Source organism: Lathamus discolor, chromosome 1 (assembly GCF_037157495.1).
Source record: "Lathamus discolor isolate bLatDis1 chromosome 1, bLatDis1.hap1, whole genome shotgun sequence".
In the NCBI taxonomy this organism is placed as follows: Eukaryota; Metazoa; Chordata; class Aves; order Psittaciformes; family Psittacidae; genus Lathamus; species Lathamus discolor.
In genome coordinates, this window is record NC_088884.1 from 115,729,193 (window position 1) to 115,754,600 (window position 25,408).

The 25,408-nt window shown below is 37.1% G+C and overlaps 1 protein-coding gene across 5 annotated transcripts in view; it reads right to left on the minus strand.

Annotated features, from left to right (window-relative positions):
- GRID2 (glutamate ionotropic receptor delta type subunit 2) overlaps positions 1 to 25,408 on the minus strand; it is a 744,966-nt gene that overhangs the window by 133,954 nt on the left and 585,604 nt on the right. For all 5 annotated transcript variants that reach the window (XR_010615424.1, XM_065691904.1, XM_065691874.1 and 2 more), the window contains 2 exons: positions 23,436 to 23,537; positions 6,765 to 6,962 (listed from right to left, as the gene is read on the minus strand). Coding sequence is in view for 4 of the 5 variants with exons in the window: in XM_065691904.1 (XP_065547976.1) it covers positions 6,765 to 6,962; positions 23,436 to 23,537 (300 nt within the window). In the remaining variant the exon portion in view is untranslated. The remainder of the gene's footprint in view (positions 1 to 6,764; positions 6,963 to 23,435; positions 23,538 to 25,408) is intronic.

Genomic DNA, 25,408 nt, shown 5'->3' on the forward strand with positions numbered 1-25,408 from the left:
ACCTTGTGTATAGCATTTCCAATCAGAGGAAATTAGTTGCCTGACAGAACCACATGACATACAACATGTTGGTGACATGATGATTATGACAAAGGGCCGCTGCACTGGGGTAACTTGAAATTCTGAAAAACATCTATTTTGGCTGCAGCCCGAAGTGCAGAAAAGCAGATGTTCTACACAGTTCCTTTGCTACTAATTCCTTTATATCCTCCTGCTAAGCAAAGCTTTAGCCAATGTGTTCTGCGGCTACCTTGGACTCCCTTTGTGCTGTTTAGGGCTTTTGTTTATTTGTAATGTAAAGAACCCATTTCAGATGAGATGAGGATGAATAAAATTCCTTGATCTAATCCCTGTATTTCACAGCATGCCTGGGTATTAGGTCTCCAGAGACATCAGGCACAACTACAGCAGGTGTTATTTTACTTTCCACAGGTACAATGATAAATGCAGTGAAAACAAGAAAGAATATTTAAGACAGACACATTAACATGATTTTTAAAAGCCCAAAATACCAAACAAAGACTACAAATTCTATACATTTTAATATAAAAAAGAGTACTTAAAATACTTTAAGATGTTAGTAGTTTGATTTAATCCATTTCTGCTCTGCCTAAAGCAGTGTGTGGTCCTTCAGAAGCGGGTGAGGAGAGCACTAAGGCTTGAAAGTACTGTGTCATATTTTATTAACCCTCTTGAACTTCTTTCTTCTTGTCCAAAGAATGCAGAGATTACTAGCTCCTTAGAAATGTGATGTGAAATATTAAGTGGTAAGGTATGGCAGCTGAAACTGATTAGAACTGAATTTGCAAATCATCTGGGCTCTTTTAATGCCATCTGCAAAACACTTTGCTGCCCATGGTACAAACACACTTTTAATCACAGCGCACTTAAGACTTCGGTTTCAATGACGTTAACTTTATATTAATTGTCCACTTGCTTCAGAAAGTGGCAGAAGATAGCTGGAGGCCCGATGATTTGGACAAAAAAGTGTTTGAAAATACTGATTTGCTTGAAAGCCATAAATTAGAGCTTCAGCTTTAATTTGTGGGCTAGATTCTCTGGTGTCTTAAGTGAACCTGTGTTGATGTGCACAGCTGAAAGCATGGCTTCATGAATTCACTTCATGTCCCTTCCTAGCAATTTTTTGTGAGTGATGATTTAACTGCCCTTTGCATATGGGCAGCAGCAAACTCAGTAATCCAAGTAAAAAATTCATCAGAATTATCCATAGAAAAAATTGTGAATATAAATTTATTGTACAGATAATTTACAAATGTAGAAGTTCAATGCTCCCTACCCAAAGTTGTCAAACAGGAAAATATGGTTGTATTTACTGAATAGGGTTGGTTTGTTTTTTTTTTTTTCCTGAATAGATATCAAAAAGTGAAACAGGAATTCAGGATTAAAGGAAGACATATCAAAACATAAAGTCCTAGATTTTGCCCCTGCTGTTTAACTTCAGCTATGTTGTTAATTACCAGCATGTCATCAAAATACTTCCCTACCACACTAGATTATTGTGAGGTGCGAGTTGCATTTGTAAGATGTTTAAAGATTTTCCACTGAAAAAAAAATATAGATAAGTAAAGGTACTTTTACTAAACAATGGATTACTATAGGATTGAATCATATAATCAGAGAATCATAGAACAGCTAAGGTTGGAAATGACCATCTACTTCCCACCCCTCTAAGGGATGCCTCAGACTAGACCATGTCATGATTAGCAGAATTTTCTTTTGCTTATTTTCCCTTAAAAAAAAAAAAACAACAAAAAAACCAACAAAAACCCCCTATATCTATCTATGAAATACATTGACGAACGTTGCATGAAAAAGCACAGTGTGTGGCATTTGTGGAAATATTGCTTCTATTTTACTCTGGGCAACAGTCTCTCCAAATTCCCCAGCATTATGGCTCTACTCTGGCTATCAGCCAGCTATGACAGAGGATCAATGTTGTCCTAATGGAAATGTTGCATTTCCTTTGTCATACTGCAGCAGTAATCACGATACATCTTGCAATTAAAGAGTGGTAGTATAGTACAAAATTGAAAGGAGAGAGTAAAGTCCTGACTTCTTAGTCCTCCTGTTTTTAACTGTAAAGGAAAAAAATTTACATTGAAATAGGATAACTCATATTCTTAAATTACTATATTGAACCAAACACCAGTATACCAGAAAACTGTGCTTAGCACAAAACCAAAGTTAAGCCTAACTTAACAGTTGATCTACTGATGGCGAGCATTCTTCATTATATATAGATTCTGTCAACTTGTATTAAAATTGTAAGATGAAAAAATTAAATGCTTGTCATTAACTTGTCAAATTGGATCAGAGAAGACATCCATTTGAAATAGTCAAGGTTCACTTAGTGCTTCTAAGATAGAAAGGCAAACACATGCAATTATATCAATATTTAGATATAAAGCTGCCGATCTGAGTGATAAACATGTAAAACTCTCCACTCACTAGGTTTTTGCAGTACCAAAACCAACTATCATCATCTTAGATGCCTGTTTAACACATTTCTGATGAATGAAACTGTGACTTCTGAAAATGACTGACCGAATAAAAACAGCAGAGGGCATTATTTTTCTTTATGTGACTGGCTTAAGAATTTATGTTCCTTAACATCAGTTCTCTTGAGGTCATTGTAGAGCAACATTACCAGAATTGGAAAATCCAAAATAAATGTCTGACAAATGGGTCTGATAGCATTGTTACTGGTGTCACAGAACCAGCTCATCAGCAAAGCCCGAAATCTCTGAAATGACTCTGTGCTATTGCTTAGCAAGCACATCTCGTACACATAGAAAGCAATCCTATGATGATTCTTATGGCTTGTCATCAAGAACAGGAAAAATAAATGAATCTACTTTAAATTTCTCCTATGAGCCTACCATTTTATCAATTTTAAATATTAAATCAAGTTTCAAAGAATGACAGAAGCAATAAACCCCTGTTATTCAGTTATTAATATGGATATGCAAAAATTAAGCAGAGAGAATTTTTTGCTCAAGTTGACACACATACATGCAAATAACTGTCCTTTTACCCAGATATTATTTTTAACTCTCGCTTTTTCCTCCCTATGCTGCTCCCCTTAGGAAAATGTGATAAAAGCGTCCCATAAGAGGCTTCTAGTTGACTTGCAGTTTCTGTTAAAAATATTTAGGTATGTATTTAGTTTTCCTTTTCTATTGGGCCTAAGTGGAATCAGGCATTTTTCCCTATGCTAGTTGCTTCCTGATGGCTCATCATTGGAAAAAAACCCAAAAATCCTAGCAATCAAGGTAGCATGTGGGAAATAATGGTTGATGGATGTGAATATCCCCAGGAAGTTCAGAGCTGTGCTGGAAAGAAAACCTACTGTCCTCTCCCAGAAGTGACATTAGCCACTTCTCTTGCCTGTCACACAGGCTCATCCCTCTGCTGATGTGCACTTGAGGGCAACTAAGGGAAGCACTGTGAAAAGACACAGATAATTAACAGCAAGAGAAAGATTTGCAATAGAGTGTTGATCCCCTGAGACGGTTTTAGCATGTCCACAGAAAGCTGCTGCTCTCTGAACTGATCCTGTTTGTGAGCTGAAGCTCTGTGGGATGCATTGAAAGCCCTGGTCATTTGACAGTCGAAGGGCAAAAGAACCATGCTCTTCACACAAACAGAATTTATTCTCTATAGACCTCTGGGCTCAGGCACTCAGCAAACACAGATCTCCATAGCATGGCTACATTGTTTATTTTGACAGCAGAAGGTGTCAAGCTATGGAGCAAAGGTGTACCTAATACAGATCTTCACAATCAAAGGAGGAGAGGCTTGAATCCATTTCCAAATTCAAAGACTAGTTATTTGATCTGCTGATTCCAGCTCCTGTTTTAGCAGCCAACGGGGACCTTGTCTTCAAAGCTGGAACAGAGTGAACTTGAAACATCATGTTCACGAGGCCAGCTGTGGACCGAGGGCATGTCCTTGGCACCACAGGGCTTCTGCCCTGCACTGCAGCTCAAGCAGGGCTGCTGCAGACAAGAGCAGCCCAGGACTGCTCTCACTGATACCAGGACCTGCATTAGAGCCTGCTGAATGCTGAATCAGGTTAATGCAATCAGCATGTATTGATCTTGAACACAGAAATTATGTGCTTGTTACAGCAACTTCCATTTCATATGGCACACTGTAGTGGCCACAGACCTCCTTCTCAGTGAGATGCTCTCTACAACCGCCTGAAAGGTTGTAGTGAAGGGGGTGCCAGATTAACAGGTGCCAATTAACAGGTGATAGGACAAAAGGAAATGGCCTCAGGCTGTGCCAGAGGACGTTTAGATTGGATATTCCAAAAAATTTCTTCGCTGATAGGGCTGTCAAGCATTGGACCAGGCGGCCCAAGGAAGTGGTTTAATCACCATCCCTGGAGGTATTTAAAAAGTATACATGTGGCACTCTGGGACATGGTTTAGTGGTGGACTTGGCAGTGCTGGGTTAAAGGTTGGACTTGATCTTAAAGGTTTTTTCCAGCCTCAGCAATTCTACGTTTTTATGCACTTGAAAAGAAAAGGTGGCCAGTTTCCATTAACCTTAAGTGGGCCTTGTCTTTTGCAGAAATACATACCTCCCAACTTATTTCTGGCTCACGCATTAACACGCAAAGCGCACTCCCTCTGTTTCTGGACTTCCTCCATGTGTTGGACAGACTATAATGCAATACTTGGTTGGGAAAACAATGAAACCTTCTGTTTTAAACAGGTTATACCTTTAATTTAAAACTATTCTCCTCTCTCTTGCTCCCCCTTGCAAAGTTGCCAAGCAGATTTGAGTTTTTGGAGCAGAATGCAGTTTACAGTAAATCAGAAGGCAGCCTTTCAACAACAGCTTGCACTTGGTAAGGGGTAGATATACACTGGCTGCTCGCCCAGAAGTTCCCTCTTGCCTTAGGAGGCACAGAGAACAGGAGAGCAGGACACAGTGAATCTTTACTGCTAATTATATAGGGATTAAGGAAGATAAAAAATTGTACACTCACACAGTATTGGGGAAACGCATTTTCTGAATTCCAAAAGCAATTCCATTAACTCTTTTTACTATCTAACTATACAGAAAGATTCCATATAAATTAAGACTCATTTACAGCAAAACTTTAGCAGACTGGCAAATCTGTTCCACTTATGACATCTACTTACAGTTCTAAGTGGCTACCACCTTAAGTGTGTTATTAGAGTTATTTGAGTCCCTGTCTACTAAATGGACAAGAATGCCATATATATTTCTCAGTGAACCATTTGATTTCAGTTGTTATGAGTTCTGTCTTATGAATCATTAATATCAAATAAATAAAAAATGTTTCAGGCCCACTTCCATCTCTAGAGCCATCTACTACTAAGACCCTTCCAGCCTGTGTAATGCAGCGGCCTGCTGAGTACTTTGCTGAGTACTGTAGTACTGACAGTAGGGTATAGTATAACATCAGATATAAGGAGCAGAAAAAATGGCAAAAGTAAATCAACAGGCAATTGTAGTGTCATGCCTCATAATTAGATGAAGGCTTTTCTGCTGGTAAAGTTTAGAAGAGGAAGGAAAATATACTTTTCTAAGTGGCTCCAGCTTATCAGCTATAATCACAGCTTTGTAAGGCCATAGGGAGATGGCAAATGAAGTTTATTGTTACAGTAACAGTGTAGATTATAAATCGTGCTACAGATATGGCATGTGTGGTTCTTTTCCATTTCAACAGGCTTCCTACTGCTCAGGAAGGCAAAATAGGTTAAACCTATTGCTATTTACTTTTTTTCCTTTTTTAATTTTTTTCCTTTTCCCCTCCTTTACTACAAGACTTATTTTCTAGCATTTTGCTAACTTTTATCTGAAGCATTGGGTCCTGTATCTGACCACACTGTTCTTAAATTCCATCTGCAGATTTGGAAAAGCACTTCCATGAACAACCAGTAAGTTATTTAAGTTAATATCTCCTGCAGTTATTTAAGGAACACCAACAAATGTAGGTCTCTATAGCTGTAAAAGCTGCCTCTACAGGTTAACTAAGAGCAAAGAAAATATATATGTTCATGGCACAAATAAGACATCAGCAGAATAGAGTCTACACAGCTTTTTCCCTCTCAATGTGAGAAACTGCAACCAGATAAGATGTGAAGTGTGGGAAAAAAATTGGCACATTTACTTGGTTTAATTTATTTATGATACAATATTGAACATTTAATGTAAAATTAAGTAGACTAAATGGTTTATTAATTACAGAATAGAGAATATACTACTCGATTCATACATCTACATAATGTAAGTGTTATTATATATCAATAAAACATTTACTGTTGATTACATACTTCATCTATTCATCACACCAACATTTTTCTAAGTGCTATACATTATTTATGTAATGTATCACTAATTACTGCAACACCAATTTTTCCTCTTTCAAACAGCCTCTTCAACTCATTTGTGTCAGGTCTTGCCAAATTAATTAGGATGCTCTGCATCCCATTATTTGACTGTATTCAAATTTCACACTGCTGTACTTCGGTTGGAAAAAAAGAGATTGCCCTGCTTCTTAAATAGTTACCAGCAAGCACTATTTCTAGCTTTTTCTTTACCGCTCAATGCACCTGGGCACATTATCTGATGCTGGCAACACACAGTGAACACAGTGTTATCAATGACTCGCTAAAAAAAGCTACTGAACTGGTGTAAAAATACAGCACATATTATTTAGCTTTATCACATGACAGTATTTAGGAAGTTATTAATAGCCTTACCTTAAATACAAGTTCTCCTATCAGTCCATTCCATGACCCATCATCCTGAGGACTCCCATACTTGTGATCCGGTGCAACGTAAATTTCGTATTTAAAGCCAAGGTAAGTAGCCAAGGCTTCCAACACATCTATTGAGAAGCCTTGATACTTCTTCGGTTTTCCCAGAACATTTTCAGACACCATGACAAAAGGCTCTTCCTAAATGGAAAACAAAGCAGCTAACTGTTAGTAAAATAATTACATCCCATATGTGGGTGCCTCTGGCTGGACAAACACTGTATCCAGCAAACACAACAAGTAAGTAATTCATGCTCTCAGGAACGTAAAACATGACAAAATAGGCTATACCAGAGAAACATGCATTTCTCTTGTCCTTATTCTGTAATGTGAATATAGAATGGTTGATTTTAAACAGTTCTATCCAAACAGCATCCATTTGATTAGTTTAGGGAGAATCAATTCTGGGACTTAAGTTTGCTTATGAGAACAACTGGTGAATATTCATCAAAAGATCATAGAATAGTTAGGGTTGGAAAGGACCTTAAGATCACCTAGTTCCACCCCCCCTGCCATGGGCAGGGACACCAGGAGAGTCCATGTCCCCTGTAGGGGATGATCATCATAAAGGATACAAATAGATACTGAAAGTTGGAATTGGCTGGAAAGACTTCCTAACAATATGCTTTTCTTTTCCTTTTCCACAAGATCTTGTTTTCTTTTTTTTTTTTTAATTAGTATTTCAAATAAAATTTTCAGAAATAAATTATTATTATTTCTTAATTAATGTTTCTAATAAAATTTTCTGAAAGAAATTACTTTTTGGTAAATTTTATCTTCCCTCCTCCACCATTATACTATTGAGTATTTAATTAGTAGACATTCTCCTTCGCTTTTTAGTGAAACACAAAAAGACATCATGTTTCTGAAGACGAAAAAAGTATTTGCCATAGATGGATCTTACTTATTTTTGTTCTTTATTTTCTCTGAGAACACCTGTGATCTACCCAAGTAAGAGCAAAATCATCAAATCCCTCCAAAAAACATAATGGAACTGTAACACCAATTTTTTTTTAACTATGCTACATTTTTGCCTTTTAATTCTTTAAATGGTGCTGTAATTTAGTATGAGTTTATCAGAAACATCTATTGTGTGGTGCAAAAAGTTAGTTCTGGCTCATTGTGGCTTGGCCGTGACAAGCACATTAAATCACTTCTTGACTAATTTCTCCTAGTCTGCATAATCCACAGGCATACAGAAAACAATTTGTTTTCCTGCAGTATTTGTGGCCCAAACTTTAATTGTATCTCCTGAAGCATTGTACCTAAATACTTTTAGTTTGGTAGGATGTCACTCTGTGTGAACAGATACCACTGAACTGTAGGCAGGATGTTCTTGGAATACGAAAGCACCATTTGTAAATGCTTAAGTTAACATTCATGAGGACAGCCACATGCTGAGGATGCTGCCAAAGAAGCAAGCATGCGACCAGACTGCACTGGCAGGAGGCTCTTATCTGTCTGCAGTAAAACCAGAAAAAAACCCCTCAAACCACCCCCAAACCAAACCAAACCCCAAAACAAATAAAACAAAAACCAAATAAACAAATAAAAACCCAACCAACCAACAAACAAAAAAGCAAGAAGGGGTTGACTGTCTCAAGCTATTATTTCCCCGTTCTCAGAATTTCTTTCTTATAAATTATCCAAAATCAGCCGAACGGAATATAAACGGGGGACAGAAAGTGCACGTGATTTTTTTATTTTAAGTAGCTTTCCAGTGCATGGGTTTCAACTATATTGAAGAAATTAAGATTAAATTGATGAAAGCGTCTCCTAAGTGAAAACACAGAGTGAATTGAGCTTTGCTGATCACTTTGAAGAGAGATTCCCTACATACAGACTCAAAACTACTGAAAAAAGTGTTTCCACAAAAAAAAAATTGCAATTTATCAATCTAAGCACACTATGCACAGAAGTCTCAAGATCTGTGTGTACAAAGGGTATTTTAGGAGTTGATAATTTTCATATTAGAAAGGATTTATTCCTATCGCTTCTAAGTTATTAGAAAATAATTGCTCATAAACTGAATTTTTATTCAGTTAGTTACAAAGCAATTTCTAATTGTACTGATTTAAAGCACTGTTTAAAATGCAGCTTGTCATGACTAATTTCAGTCTTTTATTAAGCTTTGTAATACTGTTTGCTGTTGAGAGATTTGCCAAAAAAGCCCCAGTGTCCAGTGCGCTATATATTTAATGAAATACAAATAGTCAAATAGCTTTATGCAAACCAACTAATACTTCTCAATTTCTGTTGAAGCCTGGAACAGCAAAATATTTAATCATATTCCAACCCAAACAAAACAAATCTATTGCTGTGTGGGGTTTTGTGTTTTTTTTTTTTTTTTGGTAACTGTTTATATTTCTCAAAAGGTACTGAAAGAGGACAAAAATATTTACCTTTAATTTTTCCCCCTTTAAATGCTGCAGGCTGAAGCTATGCCTGTTGTCCTTTTGTACGCTAAGAGGGTGCTAAGGGAGCTACTATGGAAAGCCATACACATGCCATCAATATAGGTGTTAAAATGATTGTCTCCATCCTTAAGAAGGCAGATCTTGTAGAAAGAAAATATGCAAAACAAACCCAGCCTATATATTTCTCACCTACTGAACAGAAAAATAATAAGAACAAAACATAAGCTTATAGAAAATAGGTGTCAAAACTGCCTAGCTAACTGATAAATTTGGAGGTGGCAAAATTCGCCTGCATGATGAAGCTTCCATTCTATCTCAACAAATTCAAGAAAATCCAGATACATTTTCTCTCCAAGGCAAGTGGTAATTAAGACTATATAAGGTCTATATATATAAGGTCTAGCTCAGAGAAGCCATACAATCATGATCCTTGCAGATACTCAAAACTCAGCTGGACAGTCCTGAATAACCTGCTCTAACACTAACCCTGCTTCACAGAGATGCCACCCAAGGGTCCCTTCAAACCTAAGTTGTTTCTGGATGCAGTTAAGTCACCTAAGGAAGTCTACTGTTCCTGCTTCTCCTTTTCTTCCACTTTTGGAGCACTTCTATAGGGGACTGATGAGCCTCTGTGAGGCAAGAGCAGACTTTACCAGCCTGTAAAGTCTGGGAGGTCTGGAAAAGCAAAGAAGTCACAATCTGCATGACTGAAGAAAGGAAGGAAGAAAAAAAGGAAATGGATGGATTGCTCTCCCTTAACTTCTTGATTTTGCTAGATGGATGATATACCTCACTGAGCCCCACAGCTGTCAGATGTATTTAGGGGATGCCTTTGCATCCAACCTCAGTGGAGATCCTTCTAATAGAGCAGCTGCTTTCCTTCTACTTTAGCCTCAATGTGCTTCCTTTGCAACTGAATATAGCATTACTAAGCCCATGATAAAGGCTCCTTCTCAGAACAGCTGCACAGTTCTCACTGGCTGTTTTCTTCTCAGGATCGAAGATGTGCTACCCTGATAGATTTAAGACTTGATGTGGATCAAAAGGATTTCACACAGTATTGTGGGTTAACCCTGGTAGACAGATAAGCACCACACAGCCTGAAACAAAATGAAAATCAGTAGCAAGGAGGTAAAGTTTATATTAGAATCATAGGATCAACTAGGTTGGAAAAGACCTTTAAGATCAAGTCCAACCTTTATCCCAGGACTGCCAAGACACTACTAAACCATGCCACCGAGAGCCTCATCTACATGATTTTTGAACACTTTCAGGGTCAGTGATTCCACTGCTTCCCTGGGCAGCCTGTTCTGATAATCTATTACTCTTTCAGTGAAGAAATTTTTCCTAGCATCCAGTCTAAATCTTCTCTGGTGCAGCTTGAGGCCATTACCTCTTGTCCTGTCACTTGTTACTTGGGAGAAGAGCTCAACCCCCCTCACTACAACCTCCTTTCAGGTAGCTGTAGAGAACAATAAGATTCCCCCTGATACTGGGTGAAGCTGTGAATATTGCTTTTTAAAACTGCAAGAATGCAAAATCTGGTTCAAGAGATGATTACCCCCTGAGCAAGAGAAGTTACAAAATACTAGCTGACTCCCACTATCTTAAGAAGCCTAAAGACAGACCCAAGTTAAAGCAACATGGCATAAAAACCTCAAAGTGTTGGGAAAAATGACATGATAGTACAAGTACATTGGAGAAGCAGCTCACAAAACCACTCATCTCCATTCATTTACTAATTATCACTAGGTGTATAGAACCTTTTAAGGAAGAAGTTACACACTGAAAAGCCACACATCACCTTTCCACCAGATCAACTAGCTACCTTCTCATGCAACAGCTCTGCTGATGCTTGGTTCCTTAATTAAATTAATTCATCACAAATCTACTCATTCTTCCTCAGGTGAGTTGATGTAATTGCCAGAGGTCCAGACAAATGCCAGAGCAAGGATAAGCACTGGCGTAAGACTGAACAAGCAGAAGCGAAGAAAGTACCTAGAATGTGCCCTTTATGGTGTGAAGGAAGGGTTAAGCAGCTCAGACATCCTACCCAAATATATTTTCAGATGTTCAACATGATATTATTTAAGCATATTTAACACATTAGGATTTACCACTGGTAAATACTTGGTCGAGTAAGAAGAATTATTATAATCATTTTTTCACATGCAGAACCAAAACACACAGATTTCATGACTTGTGCAGCTGAGAAGTGAATCCAAGGGACAACTGCCTTAGCCATAGATAATTTTCCTTTTATCTTAGTGCTTTCAAACATTTATACTTACAACTATACCTGTGTTCGGACAAACGCTGAGCATAAGAGCAGGAAAACCAATAGTGGAAAGCAAGCGTTATATGAGAACTAAGGAAAATGGGATTCAAAAAATGAGATCTAGACCCAGGGAGAGAAAAGTCTTACTCCTGAAAGGCTTGCTTGCCAGCATAAAAACTGTAATGTGCCCTAGTCCAGGGAGAACAGATAACAAGACAGTATAGACACAGAAAGGAATGTCACACATCTAAACCCTGAATTTTACACAGGGTAGAGGGTAGGGAATTAATTTTGTTTTATTTTAAACATAACAGTGGAAATCAGAAGTTGATAGTATAGTTCTTGGAACAGTGTAGATTCAAGGCTAGTATAAAGAAATGCTGCTCTTTTTTGCTTTTTTCCAACAAGATAAAGGGCTAACAGTTTTGCCTATTTAGGACTTAGGTTCTGGTGCACATGAAAATGAAGTAACAGCAGGTTTTGTAAGCACTTCAAGAGTCTAAGATTGAAAGAAGAAAATAGTGTTTTTATTTACTCTGATGAAATTTGCAGACATGTCTCAATAATTTGGATGCAGTAGTTGATCTGAAGTAATCTTTTAATATCCTTTACTACACCACCTAATAAAGTTAAAAAATAAGGAAGAAGAGAAAAGCTTTTGGGCTGAGAGGACCTTCACCTTTGGAAACAGAAGGAGCAATACTTAAGCTAAATAGAAGAAAAGAACAATTACTCCGAGTTTAACTTACGTTAATTAATTAGACAATCAAAGAGAAACATTGATTTGTAAGTGTGCTAAAGAGGTGGGTGATAAAGTCAAGCAATAAATTCTGGCCTTAGAGGAGGCAGGGAGGGAAAGCAAGAGGGAAAGCAAGAATGTGTAAGCGTTCAGGAACAACTTACACATAGGGAAAAAGCATATCCCTAAACTCAAGAGTCTCTATTCAGGATGATTTGTGGAGGCCATTGGAAAAGTGGTTTTAAATTCCAAGCTTTGATAGTAATCTTTTTATTTCGTCAATGAAAATCAGGCTTTGGAGGTTCTGGTATTTTTTCATAGATTCTCTCTTTTTGGACAAATTAGAGAAAACTCTCTTGAAAGAGCAGAAAAAGCATCATTTAAATCTTCAATGGAGCACTAACTAAATATGTGAGAAGAAAATGTTGCATTCAGTGGCCTGTGGTGGTCTCAGCCCAGCTGTTAATGGTTTTATGAGCACACCATATTGTCAGGAGATGACTGAATGGGCAACAGGGCAGATTTTCCCTGTAATTACAAGGGTGGATTCTGTGGCTTTAAGCTGAGACTTATTTCATGTTAGAAACTATATGAAACCATGGCACACTGCTCTGCTGCACTCATTTCTGAGTCTGATGCTCGCTCTAATGATAAAAATGCTAAAAAAAAAAATATTCTGGGACATACTTTATAAATGGAAAAGCAAAACAGAACATTTGAGATTATTCTCTGGCACATCTGAATCCTCTTTTCTCCTTAGCACAGGTAAAAAAACTTCCTAGCCAAGAGGCTATACAGAAATTATTAAGTGAACAAAAAGTCACTGGCATTTCAGATCAGAGAAATCGATCACTGCTGGGATCTACAGCACATGTTGGGCCTTGACTCTAAAATTACAGATAGATGGCTGTATGTGCTTCAACTATGTTTGGAAGAGAGTTTTGAAATTAGGTAATTATATGGGTCATTAGAATTCACAAAGCATATGAAAATGACCTCTGTGTCCACTCATCAGAAATTTCTGAACACAATGGAATATAATACTTTAATATTGACACTCTGTATTCATTAAAGGGACTCTGTATTCATTAAATACTCCCTTCTCCACTGAAAGTAGAAAGACAGTGTTAAAACACAGCAGCAAGAAATGAAGCTCAGTTGTGTGCAAGACTCAATCTGTGCTCGGCACTGACTAGGAACAGTGGACAGACACATTAAGTGATTCATGTAGCCCAATTGCCAAGGGAGTTGGCAACTGCATGAAATAAACATTCACTGTGACACTTTAAAATTCATATCACCTGCAAATATTAAGAAACTGCTCCCAAAACTGAAATTGACTCTCATTAGTGGTTCTCTCAATTCCCTTCCAATGGCTGCTGGATAACCAAGCAGAGCCATTATAACCAACAAGAAGCACTGTCTCATAAACCATAACCAAAACATTTTCAAGCACAGGATGCTACTGTGTTGTTGCTAGGAGTAATTACATTTTCCTTGACTCATAAAATAATTAACCCCTTGCTTTTAATTGTTAGCTATTTCGCATTTCTCTCCCCAAAAGATTTTAGTGAAATATGTAGCCCTCAATACTTATTTTCCTCAAGTGCTTTATTGACCACTGTTTTGCGGATTTTTTTTGGCTGGAAACAGAACAACAGCTTGTTATTTTTAATTGAACAGCAATGTACATTACTTCATGTTAGAATCAATGACCAAATTTTAATTGAAACATTTCATTCTCTCATTACAGAAATTCTCCCATTAGCAACGGTTATAAAAGTTGCTGCAAAACATAACACAATCCCCATCCCAAATAGCACTAAAACAAAGATGAAGGTTTCAGACCTACAAACTCTTGGATAATTAAGGTATTCTTCTCATTCAATATCCTATTGTGCCAACGGGCTGTGTAACAATACTGAAAAACACTCTTCTCAGATCCTGTGCTTCTCAAATATACTGATTAGAAAGTCAGTTGTACTAACAGAAAAGTCTCCTTGTCTGCAGCAAGAAGCTAGCTCATGTCCCAGAAGCTGAATACAGTATTAAAGGAAAGGTATTTTACATTTGGCCTTTGTTTACCACTATCCTTATGCATGTACTTAGTCTCTCATTTTTTTTTAAATGACAGCTTTACTGTCATCTTCAACAAGACATAAGTTTGTGCTTTTAGTTACAGTACTTTAAGCAACATTTTTTCTCCTGAATGGAATGGTGGCTTATGAATTTATTATGCTATTTAGTTTAGTACTATTTAGAAGAAACAACCAAAAAAAATGTTAGCCCCCCTCCCCAAGACTTCCAATTGCTCTGCAATAGGACTAAGGCTTCTTTCAAAGCAATCTATGGCAATGGTCAATTAAGATGTGGCCAAGCTTTGTGTATTGATTTTAATTCACAATAACTTCATGCACCTAATAGCTCTTTCTGAACCCCTATAGTTACAGGATAGGAATGTGGATTGAGACTGGAAACAGTTGGAGTGTTTCAGAGTATGTATAAACAGCACAACACTAGCTATAACATAGTTAGCTCAGACACTGGAACTAGCGAAAGTGTAGTATGGGTATGTAAATCTCCTGGGAGCTGCATTATACTTTTTCCAGCCTCCATACAGGAGCTCCTATTCATAACGAATTCACATAGTAATTCATGACGTTGCACTGTCAGGCAGTTCACCTCCTTTTCTGTCTTGCATAGTATGGATAATTACAATCAGAGTAAGAAACCCTTTCTGGCTAAAAGTCAGTTTTCCTGTGTGCTCTGTGAACTATATGATCACTCTGGAACACAAACATGCCCACAGAGCAGATGCGTAAGGGTCAGTGAGAAGAGCAGAGCTAAGGAGCCTTGAGAGGTAGCCTTTGACATACAGGGGAGTTAGACTGGTCCTACCAGATTTTGTGTTCGACCTACCTTGCTGTCAGACTGTGGCCCCTGCCAGGTCCCAGAACATTTGAATTCCTCGACATTCACCTCATCTAGTATATAGCACCTGCTACTTTAGAAAAATGGATTGAAGTATTAATTAAAAGGGGCTGGGTTTCCCAGCAGATTCTGAAATTAAAGCATGTAAAACTAACAATCAAAGTAGGCATGTCCAGTATGAAAAGCTATAAGGATTATGACCTATCTGCTCTAATAAAAGCTAGGTAGCTCAAAGGGACATAACACAGCTATTAAAAGTAACCTGTGCCCAGTCAGTAGCAATTTCACTTTGGCCCGTGTACAGGTGTGATGGGGGGAAAGTGATGGAAAGACAGGCTCTGCCTCTATCAAGGGATATCAGATTCTGTTATAATAGTAATTTTAATTATTCATATTTTGAAGAAATCTTACCATGGTACAGTAGAACCTAAAAAATCAGTGTTTTCCAAAAGAAACCCAAATACAAATGCAAATGCTTGCAGACAGAAGAAAATGGAATGGGAAGATTAAGGGGAGGAGGCTATATCAAAATTAAATATCTGGCAAAGCAAGGAATACTTAATCAAGGCACACTCTGCCCTGATGGGTGCAGTTGTGCCAATTATGGTGCTCAGTTATCAACACTGATTAGTTGCAAGGGAGCTGAAATGGCTCCTGCCCCCATTTTCTGCCTAGTAGAGTAAATCTAACCGGGGCTGACAACCCTCAGAAGAGAAGCAGGGCAGATGGCTGAGGGCAGGAGGCACTTTAGGAACCTTACTTTCTTCCATCTCTGTTTATGGGTCATTGTTCTTAGTCACCAAGAAAGAAATGCACAAATTCCTCTCCCATCTGCTTTGTTGCTTTAATACTGCCACTTTCTCTGAAATGATAAAACAAACTTTTTAGTAGGGCCTGTTGTGATAGGACAAGGGATAGTGGTTTTAAATTAAAAGAAGGTAGATTCAGATTAGGTATAAGGAAGAAATTTTTTACAATGACGGTGGTGAAAAAGTTGGCTCACCGTAGAGCTAGTATATCCTTGCTTTCTAACAATAGCTAGCTCAACTGAAGTCTAGTTGTCTTTCCTTACTTTCCGAAATAAAAGTCTTTATGTGAAGAGCATGAGATAATAATCAGGCTTAGAACTGCAAGAAAAGTGCCTTTTTTTTTTTTAACAATTAAATTGTTTCTAACCATTATGTTCATAAGATGAAATCTTTACTTAAGAAGCAGTATAAAACACATTATATAGAGTCGGGGGATAAGAGGACTATTGCATTTTCTGCAAACTCTGTAATTAAAAAAAAAAAAACAAAACAAACCCTTAATTACAAATAATTCTGACTAAAGTTTCCAAGGAGAGTTAGGTCAATGCAAACTGCTCCTGCAAACCCCTCTCCTTAGTCTGTAATTCTCTATACATATTACTATGTTCCTTTACTCCAGTAATATTTTATTTGCCTAGAAACAGATACGGTTTTATGGAAATGCAAGCTAGAAAGAATCTCTAAAACCCTGTTCCCTTTCATTGACTCAGGATGAAAGTACCTAGACTAAGCAAGACAAACATCAGTCTACTCTTTCTGGACTGACCTCTGACAAAGCAGACTCCACAGCCTTCTTACAACTGAATGCCTAAGTATTCCTATCACTAGAAAGAGTAATAGGAGCTCTCTGTATATGTACCTTGTGATGGGAAAAAAATTGCTGTTAAGTTTGCTTATCCTTAAAATCATTGAGAAAACTTTTAGCCAAACAGAGCAATTAAGTTTGATTTTTTACATTTTAAAGATATGACAATAACTTCTTAGGAGACTAAAACTGATTCATATTGTCAGTATACATCCCAAGCCATTTAAAAAAGTCCTCCTTACATTAGGAATAAGAAAACTATTGAATCCTGCAAAAATGAATAATTTTTTTATGTCAGAATTTCCATTTCAATAAATGCTTGTCCAGAATCATGCCCTGAAATATGAATTCAGGTTTCCAAATTGGAAAATCTGCCCCATGAAAAGATATTCCAATACCAAAGATGTTCCAATACACTTTTGTGAGTGAAAGCCAGTCTGCTCATATGTATCTCATACAGAATGACAGCTTTCATGCCAACAGCCAGGGTACCTATGAAGAATAGTAAATAGTGAGCCTAATCCTGTCATGCATCATTACTCCTGATGATTTTGTTCATTTGCCAATGAAATTAACTCCTCTACCACTGTTGCTATAATTTCCCAGCATTTCATTGAGCATTTTTCTCAATGCGTTTACCTATAAAAGGTCCATTCTTTCCAACGTTCTTTCAAAGATGGATATTAGCAGCAGAAAGGAAGAGGAATTAAGACACAGGGATTTGTTGCTGCCTAGGAAATTTAACATTCTTTACAACTAGCAATAGAATATTCTAAAACTTGAAGTATTTGTGAAATTTTTTAACTACAGCAGACGGTGTACATTAAAAACATTACTGATGTAGTGTATATAGAGATTTTATGACAGAATTCAGATAGAATAAACTGCATCAGCCACAGCTTTTCTGCCATTCCAGCTCTGTTGTGTTAACAGCCATCTGGTGTGTTAATAGCCAAATATGAATTCATCCCTTACAGGTAAAAAAGCAAAATATGTTTGCTCAAACCACAAATACTGCAGCTACTGAAGATAGTCATGTAATGTCTCTTAACCTTACTACCTCCTAAGGAACTTCCGCTGCTGCAGAAAATGTACAGTGGGGCACTATAGTCCAGTAAGCCAATAATGTTGAAATACAGAGCAACATATAATTTAACATAATGCATACCTTAACTAGAATTATTCTTTAGAAGACTGCAGGCACTGGTGCATAGAAAGTGAAGCATTACAGAATGAAGAATTATTCACAGAAGTACACACCATTCAATTGTAAAAGTGGGGAAAGTGATCAGGACCACATGAGAAAAGTGAGCACCAAAAATTGGGAGAAAATGGAAGAGGCATTTCTGATTGTGCACTATTACAAAATACTACCTCAGTATTTTCTGAGGTATCCCACACATAATCTTTGCTGCAGTTGATTTTTATTTTACAGTCATTCACCAATAGTTTTGTCTTGCCATTTTTTTTTATCCTGTTTGTACCTCTCTGTATGTTTAAACACTGGGTTTCTTTGGTCTTATATGTCTCCTTTTCCTATCACTCTGAAAGCTACTTCAGCTTTTTGGAAAGGACTTTTAAAACTTTGTTTAAACCCGTGTTGGAAGTCAAATCCCAAAGACAGCTTTCAAAGCCAAGACTCAGCTTCATATCTTACTTTTCATCTTCTCTAAGTGTAAGTTCAATAGAAAAAGGGGCTGGAGATGCAGACCTCTGGGCAGCTCATGTCCCTAAAGATACTGTCTGCTTTTAGGTTTGTTTCTTTCCTAATCTGGGCAACAAATGCTCATGCATTTAATGCCAACCATTGAGAATTAAACTAGCCCATATATGGCAACATTTTCCCTAGTGTAAATAACACTTTATTTTATTCTTTTGCTATGCTTGGCTGCCCTTCTGCCAGCCCTCTCCATGTCCCACAGTGAAAGGGGACTATACCAGGCGCCACAGTGCCCACCCAGAGCCAAGGGTCACCAAACTGTCTCTGGTCCACCTAGCTCTGTACAAGTAACCCAGGCAATAACTCTCAAGAAATAGTGCAAGGCATAATTCAGTATTGCTGCTATTTTTCTTTCCTTCATCCTGCCTCCATTTGCAGGACTATCCAGATATGAAAATAAATGCCTCCTGTTTGGGAGCTGTATTGAATTTTCATGTAAAGTCACAAATATATTTTGCACTATTAGAAAGGTCTACCTTATGCACTTTCAGGAAAGGATCTGTACTTTTCAATCAAGGTGTTAATTCTTTAAAACATGGAATTTCAAGCTTTTTCCTTTTTCACACAACAGGGGCTTTTTTAGAAACATGATTTTGTGAATACCTGATGGCCTCTTCATTGTCAAACAGGCCAAATCTCATCCCATTTCTGATGGCTTAACATTCATATGAATAATTCATTAATTGCCACTGTTGCTAAAATGATATAATATCTGCTGTATTCTAGCTCCCTTTCAATAAAAAAAGAGCAGCTGAGAAAGAGGATAAGCTGAAATAGACAAAATGGATATTTAGCTAAATTTGTTCTTGGACCATTGTTCAGTCAAGATACTGAATTCATTTGGGGTTATTATGCTGACCTTTGATTGAGCTGTGTTTCAGAAACTCACAATATATTTCAGAAATTCACCAGCAAGTCACTTGAACTTAAAAGTAACTTGTCAAACATGAATTTTAAACTTCAGCTACACCTGGGGAAGAGTTCGAGACAGAGACATTTGATATTTAAGTATGACAAGACAAAACTTTTCTAGAAGTGTAGAAAGTGTGGTACTAATCCAAGTCAAGTTAAAATGCTGAATCACATGTACACAAGCATGACTATAGTTCCCCTGAGAATAAAACTCAAAGAACTATTTCTTATTCCTATTTGTGCAAAGCAGAGTATTCCAATTAATTTCCGAGGAGCCAGGATTCACTGTCAAAAGGAACCAGAGATTTCCAGTCTGGGGACATACAATATTCTGTCATATTCACAAAGAGATTTTGTTTTAAATCTGCAGATATGTAGCCCATAATTGTTAAATTTATCTAGGGCAAGGAATTAGTAGACGGATGCAGATGATGGGAATTGTTCAGCATTTGCTTTTTGAAGGACTGCTTTAGGGAAATTAATCACAATAATTTATCATTTTTGTACTGCAGGATGTTTCATTTCATAGTAAGCATAATACAGTATAACTCAGGTGCTACCCTCTCAAATTCTACTGCAATTTTTAGAATGTGTCCTTTTCAACCTGAAGGCATAACAAAATGAAATTGGAAGAGGAGAAGGGTTCATATCTAGAAAGACACAAGAGATTTGAAATGTTAACAGAAAAAATTAACAAATTAATGTTAATTTCTCAAATCTCAATGAAAAGGAAACCTATTCATATTCAAAGGTATCATTATTTAATTTTAACATAAGCTGCCTTCTTTTCCCAGATCAAGACCATATTGTTAGAAACTGGCAGAATTAGTAACAACTAACCATTCATAGTCAGGGATAGATTCTTCACTTTTAACAGAAATGTACTGACTTGAAGAACTTGGAAAAAGATGTAAAAGGAAGTATGGTAAAGATCATTGCTAGAGCAAAGATGATGGGTGAAATCCCTCCTGCACTCACATAAAAGGCAAGAATCGCACATTTTCCGCAAACAGGTTAAATATAAATCTCCAGTTTTGTCCTATCCAGAAGATATGAAATCAGATGAACACTTCCACCTATTAGTATAGTCTTGATTTACCTGAAAGAGTTCTGTTGATCTGTCCAAACTAAAACTTGCAAGTTTAATTTTGCAAAATTAATGGCATTAAAAGGAGATGTCCTTTGATAATAGCTGTAAAATGAATAGGGCTTAATGAAATTCTAGTCAGTGTCTTTACTGACCAAGTATATCTAGGAACAAGTTTTTATAAACTGAATAACAACAAATAGGGAGATTATAAATCTAATTTTAAAAAGAGATAAAACAAATATTAGTACTTTTTTTAATAGCTTTGCTTCATTTCAGGTGTTACAGCATCCCAGCCAAGACTCCACTCAAATTCAAATATTGTATCTATTTATTCATTCTACTCCAGGAAAAATAACATAATTGCACCATTGTAATAAGCTACATGAATAAAGATGGGAACCAAGCTATAATTAGTAACCAGCAAATGCTTTCTAAATTTATCCTATAGCAACATATACATTTGAAGTAATGATATGCTAATGAAACCTATTTAGAAGCCACCATATCCTCATGAATAACCCTTACTTATGCATCTTAAAAGCAGTAAGAGAAACTGCTAGAGGGTAAGCACCCTAAATCTCTGTCACCCGCAGGAGTGGCAGCAACATCTGTGGATATCCAAAGATTAGAAGGGGTTAGAAATAATCAGCACTTTGCAATCCTGGCATCTGCACTGTTCAACTTCTCAGGCTTTTTGTTAGTACCTTGATTTTATATCAGTGTCTGTCTGCATGCCTGCCTGCCTGCCTTCCTCTCAGCCATTACAGTTTGTGGATGAGGTAGAAACGGTATTGTATCTTCCTGATTTCTGGCGTTTGAGGAAAAGTATCATCAGTCAGAGGAACCGCTTGTGAAAAATACTGTTATTACCTCATAAGTTTAAATAAGCATCTGCTTCCTCCCTTTTTTATGCAGTTTACAAAATCCTTGCCTCTCATCTTTGCTGAGCAAAATCAGATGAACTTTGATTTGTAGTGCAGTTCACAGGTGGTTTTGCCTAGATTGCACTGACCACCCTTGCAAAGCTCTACAATTTTAAGAGAATAAAGGAAGTTTTATGTTATGAAGCCAATGTGAATAATTTGCATCTTTCTCATATATCGCCTTCAGTGCACATCCAACATAAAACTAGAGCCAGGTAGCAAAATAAGTTAGCAGATTTCAACAAATATTTTAACAAAATTCAGACTAATTGTGTTTTTCACTAGTTGTGCATGGAAGTTATCACCCGCTGTGCTTTAAAACTGTTAACAAAACCAGTTTTTGTGTGCTCACATGAGACAACAGAAGGCCTGCAATGAGAAGACTGAACTGCCATGTGCAATGTGCTGAACTTTAAATGTCCACCTTCTATTTTTCTTATTAATATAGAATCCTACCAGAATAACTAATGACATTTTTGTATTTTTGCAAGTTGCTAAATATTCATGCTATAATGACTGGAAAGAAGAATGCTTTCTGGCAACCCAAGATAACTGAGGATGAAATCAGAGGAATAGAGTGGGGAGACAGAATAAGAAATAATAAAAAACAAACAAGCAAACAAACAAAACCACAAAAACAAAAAAAAAAACAACAACCCAAAACCCCCCAAAAAACCCACAAGCCCCAAGGCTTTAATTTGAAAGTATTTTGCTAGACAAAATCCTCTGAACATTTTTATCAACATAAAATTATACTGGTTCAGTGAACATCTGTATCAGGCAGAACACAAAGACCAGCCATAGCCACCATAATGCTATTTTGATGAACATGCAATTAAATTAGAAACCCCTCACTGTACTGCTTTGTCTTTTTCTATGCGTTCATATATCTTACTTGGTGGTGGTTGTTTGATTTGTTTTGTTTTGTTTTTTTTTTTCTTTGCTCTGTAGATGTTATCACAGGAAGTTCTCTAGTGTACTAAGAGCCAGAACAGACTGGACACCCTAACAGGCAATAGGTTATAAGACCCATAAAATAATTGGAAGAGTAAAAAACTGCTCTGTCACTGACACGCCCTGGTGATTTCACTTTCCATCCCTCTCTGAGCCTCCTTCTTCATCATGCAATGTCAGCAATACAAACTGTACCTTGGTTTTGATAAGCAAGCAGTCAGGCCCTCAAACACTAAACTGCTAATCAAAACAACGAGTAGATAGTAGGGAGATGGAAATAGTTCAATATAACCTTTACAGTTCTGCAACCCTGTGTCAACTTTGTTTGGGCATTGGTTCAAAAAGATCTATACATCTCATATTCATCCCTTTCTCCATCCCTTTCCTGGGCCCCCTCACTTCTCTCCCCCTTCTTTTTCCACTCCTTCTGCTCAAGCAGCTAAAATTCATGACAGGGAATACACTGGCCTCATATCATAAAATACCTTCCCATTCTGGTAGACATTCTGCTTTAAACCTAAAACTTCGCTGCAGGTGCTTAATGCAAGGTGTTTGCACAGGGGAAGAGCCTGGCTGAAGAAGAGCTAGGATGGAACAACAGAAGTTTTATTGTACAACGCTACTCACCCTAAGCTGACCTTGAATATTTCCAAGTCTGGCAATTTGTGTCAGACTGCACTCACTTTGGCAAGGTAATTGGAACACAGCTATATCTTATGAAACATTTAGAGTTTTAGCTAGGTAACTTTAGCTAAAAGGGCATTTGAAGTTGCCCTTTATCAGTTGATACTATTGTGTTATCTAATTTAGTATGTGTTTGTGGAAGAAATGGTTTTAAACATGTTTGATTCACTTTAAATGAACTTTACTGATAGATAACTTTATTTTGCAGAAATTGCTCCATTGCTTTGGTATTAACAAGGTAAAATCAGACACCAGAACACTGACTAAGTTCCTGGTAAAATAGTGTACTTAATAAAAAGATAAGAGGAAGAAAATACATTCCTGCTAGTGCAAAGGGTGAGGATCTGCTTACCAGCACAGTCACCACACGCAGAACCACTCCTCGCATATTATTCTCCAACTTTCTGTCTGTTAGTGACCCATTCAGACCAGTGATGGGATTCCAACAGCCAAGCTGAAAGAAAACAGAAATCATTCTGTCATTGCCCATAAAAGTTTACCAGTCATTCCTTTTACGTGGCTTTAAGAAGGAATGTATGAAATAAACAGAACACCTTCTGGAATCAAAGGGAGGGAAAGTCAGGCTTGTGCAGGTTCATCTTTAAATTGCAAATTAAGCAATTAGGGATATCAGTTTGTGCTTTTTTAAATACCAATGTGCAGCAGATGACAGCATCCACGGTTTCGGGGCATATGTATTGCATTAGAAAAGCTCAGGGAGGACTTCTATATTAATGAAAAACATTTAAAAAGTAGTATGGCTTTACCAATACTTCCACCTTTCACTACTACACTAATTGGAGAAATAATAGAGACCATAATTTTAGCACACTGTCTCCTTAGTCTATGTTTCCTAGCAGAACTCTGTTGAAAGGAATTACACTAGTTTTAATTAAATCTTATACTACTCATTGATAATGAAACAGCAGTGATTTCTAGGCAGGTTAAAAATCACATTTTAAGTTGATTGAGGAAAAGACCATTGGAAAGGCACATAACAGTATTGAGAAAGGACTGCAACAGATAATGCAGAAGAAGGAGTTCAGCTGTGGGATGCTTTGCATTGGTGCTACTGTATTTCTTGGACTTCTGTGGACAGAAGCTTTTTCTCAGGGATCTCTCTAGGACTAACTGCCTTTCAATATGAGTTTAGTTGATGCTGACCTGTAATTTAGTTTGTCTGAAAATATAACTTGCCTACATTTTTATATGATGGTAGATGCTTATCTTGGAGAAACAAACAAACCAACCACTTGTCCTTTAGCACCATATACAAACACTACTGATTTCATTTTTTTAATTCATTAGCACATTCATCTGGCCTGCACAATTACCAGTATTAAAACCAAAACTCAACAGAAGGACAATGACTGGACTTTGGAGCAAGGTCTCAATGATGTCATGTAAACTGATTACCCATGTAAACCTGCTATGCAGTCAGAGGTAAGCACCTGTAGGTTCCAGTGCTTGCTCTGAATTACCTCCTGTGTGGTCTGTGCATGAAATCTATGGAGGGATGCTCATCTTCTGACTTGGGCAGCTGACTTAAGCCTTTTAAACCATTTTTAAACCCGTTTAAACCCGTTTTCATGTTCATATTTAAAAGCACAAAAGATTTACCAGGATTAATACCAAGATTAACATGAGCAGGTTACTGCATTGCCCAGAGGCCTTTAGTAAGACTAGTCTTTCAGATAATTCAACCCTATAAGCTGCAAGAAATATAAACTGTAAAACAACTAAAACATTACTGTACTTTAATGCACGATCACTGAAATGGCAGGGTGCCTTAATCAGCTGTAGGGGCCTGTGAAAGAATAGCAGTACCTTTCCTGACCATGACTGAACAAAAATTTACCGAAAGCATTATTGTTCCTTCATGGGAAAGGCATTTGTATACGTGTTTCATAGATCTTTTGAAGTGAGACAAAAACCAAAGAACAAACTCCAAGTACACACATATAACAATTTAAGAACTGGACCATTTGAAATACTTGTTTTCTTCATTACACCCACCAGGCTATCTTAGAGTAACTTCTAAATTATTTCATTTCAATATATTAATATCAATTATTTGAAGATTCCTCCTTAAGAAATGGGTGCCTCAAAAAGGAAAAAAACCAAACCTTTCTGTGATGATAAAGGTTAAGTTTGATGATCTATGATTCTATGTTTCCCAATAGAAGATGACCTTAAACCCATATTATAATTTCTCTCTGACATTTTCAGAAGTGCTCAGAGCTGTCCTAATTATTGCCACTCTGAAGGTAAGGTTATACTATTTTTCGGGAATGAGCAAGGGTAATGCTGAGCTGAGTTTTAATC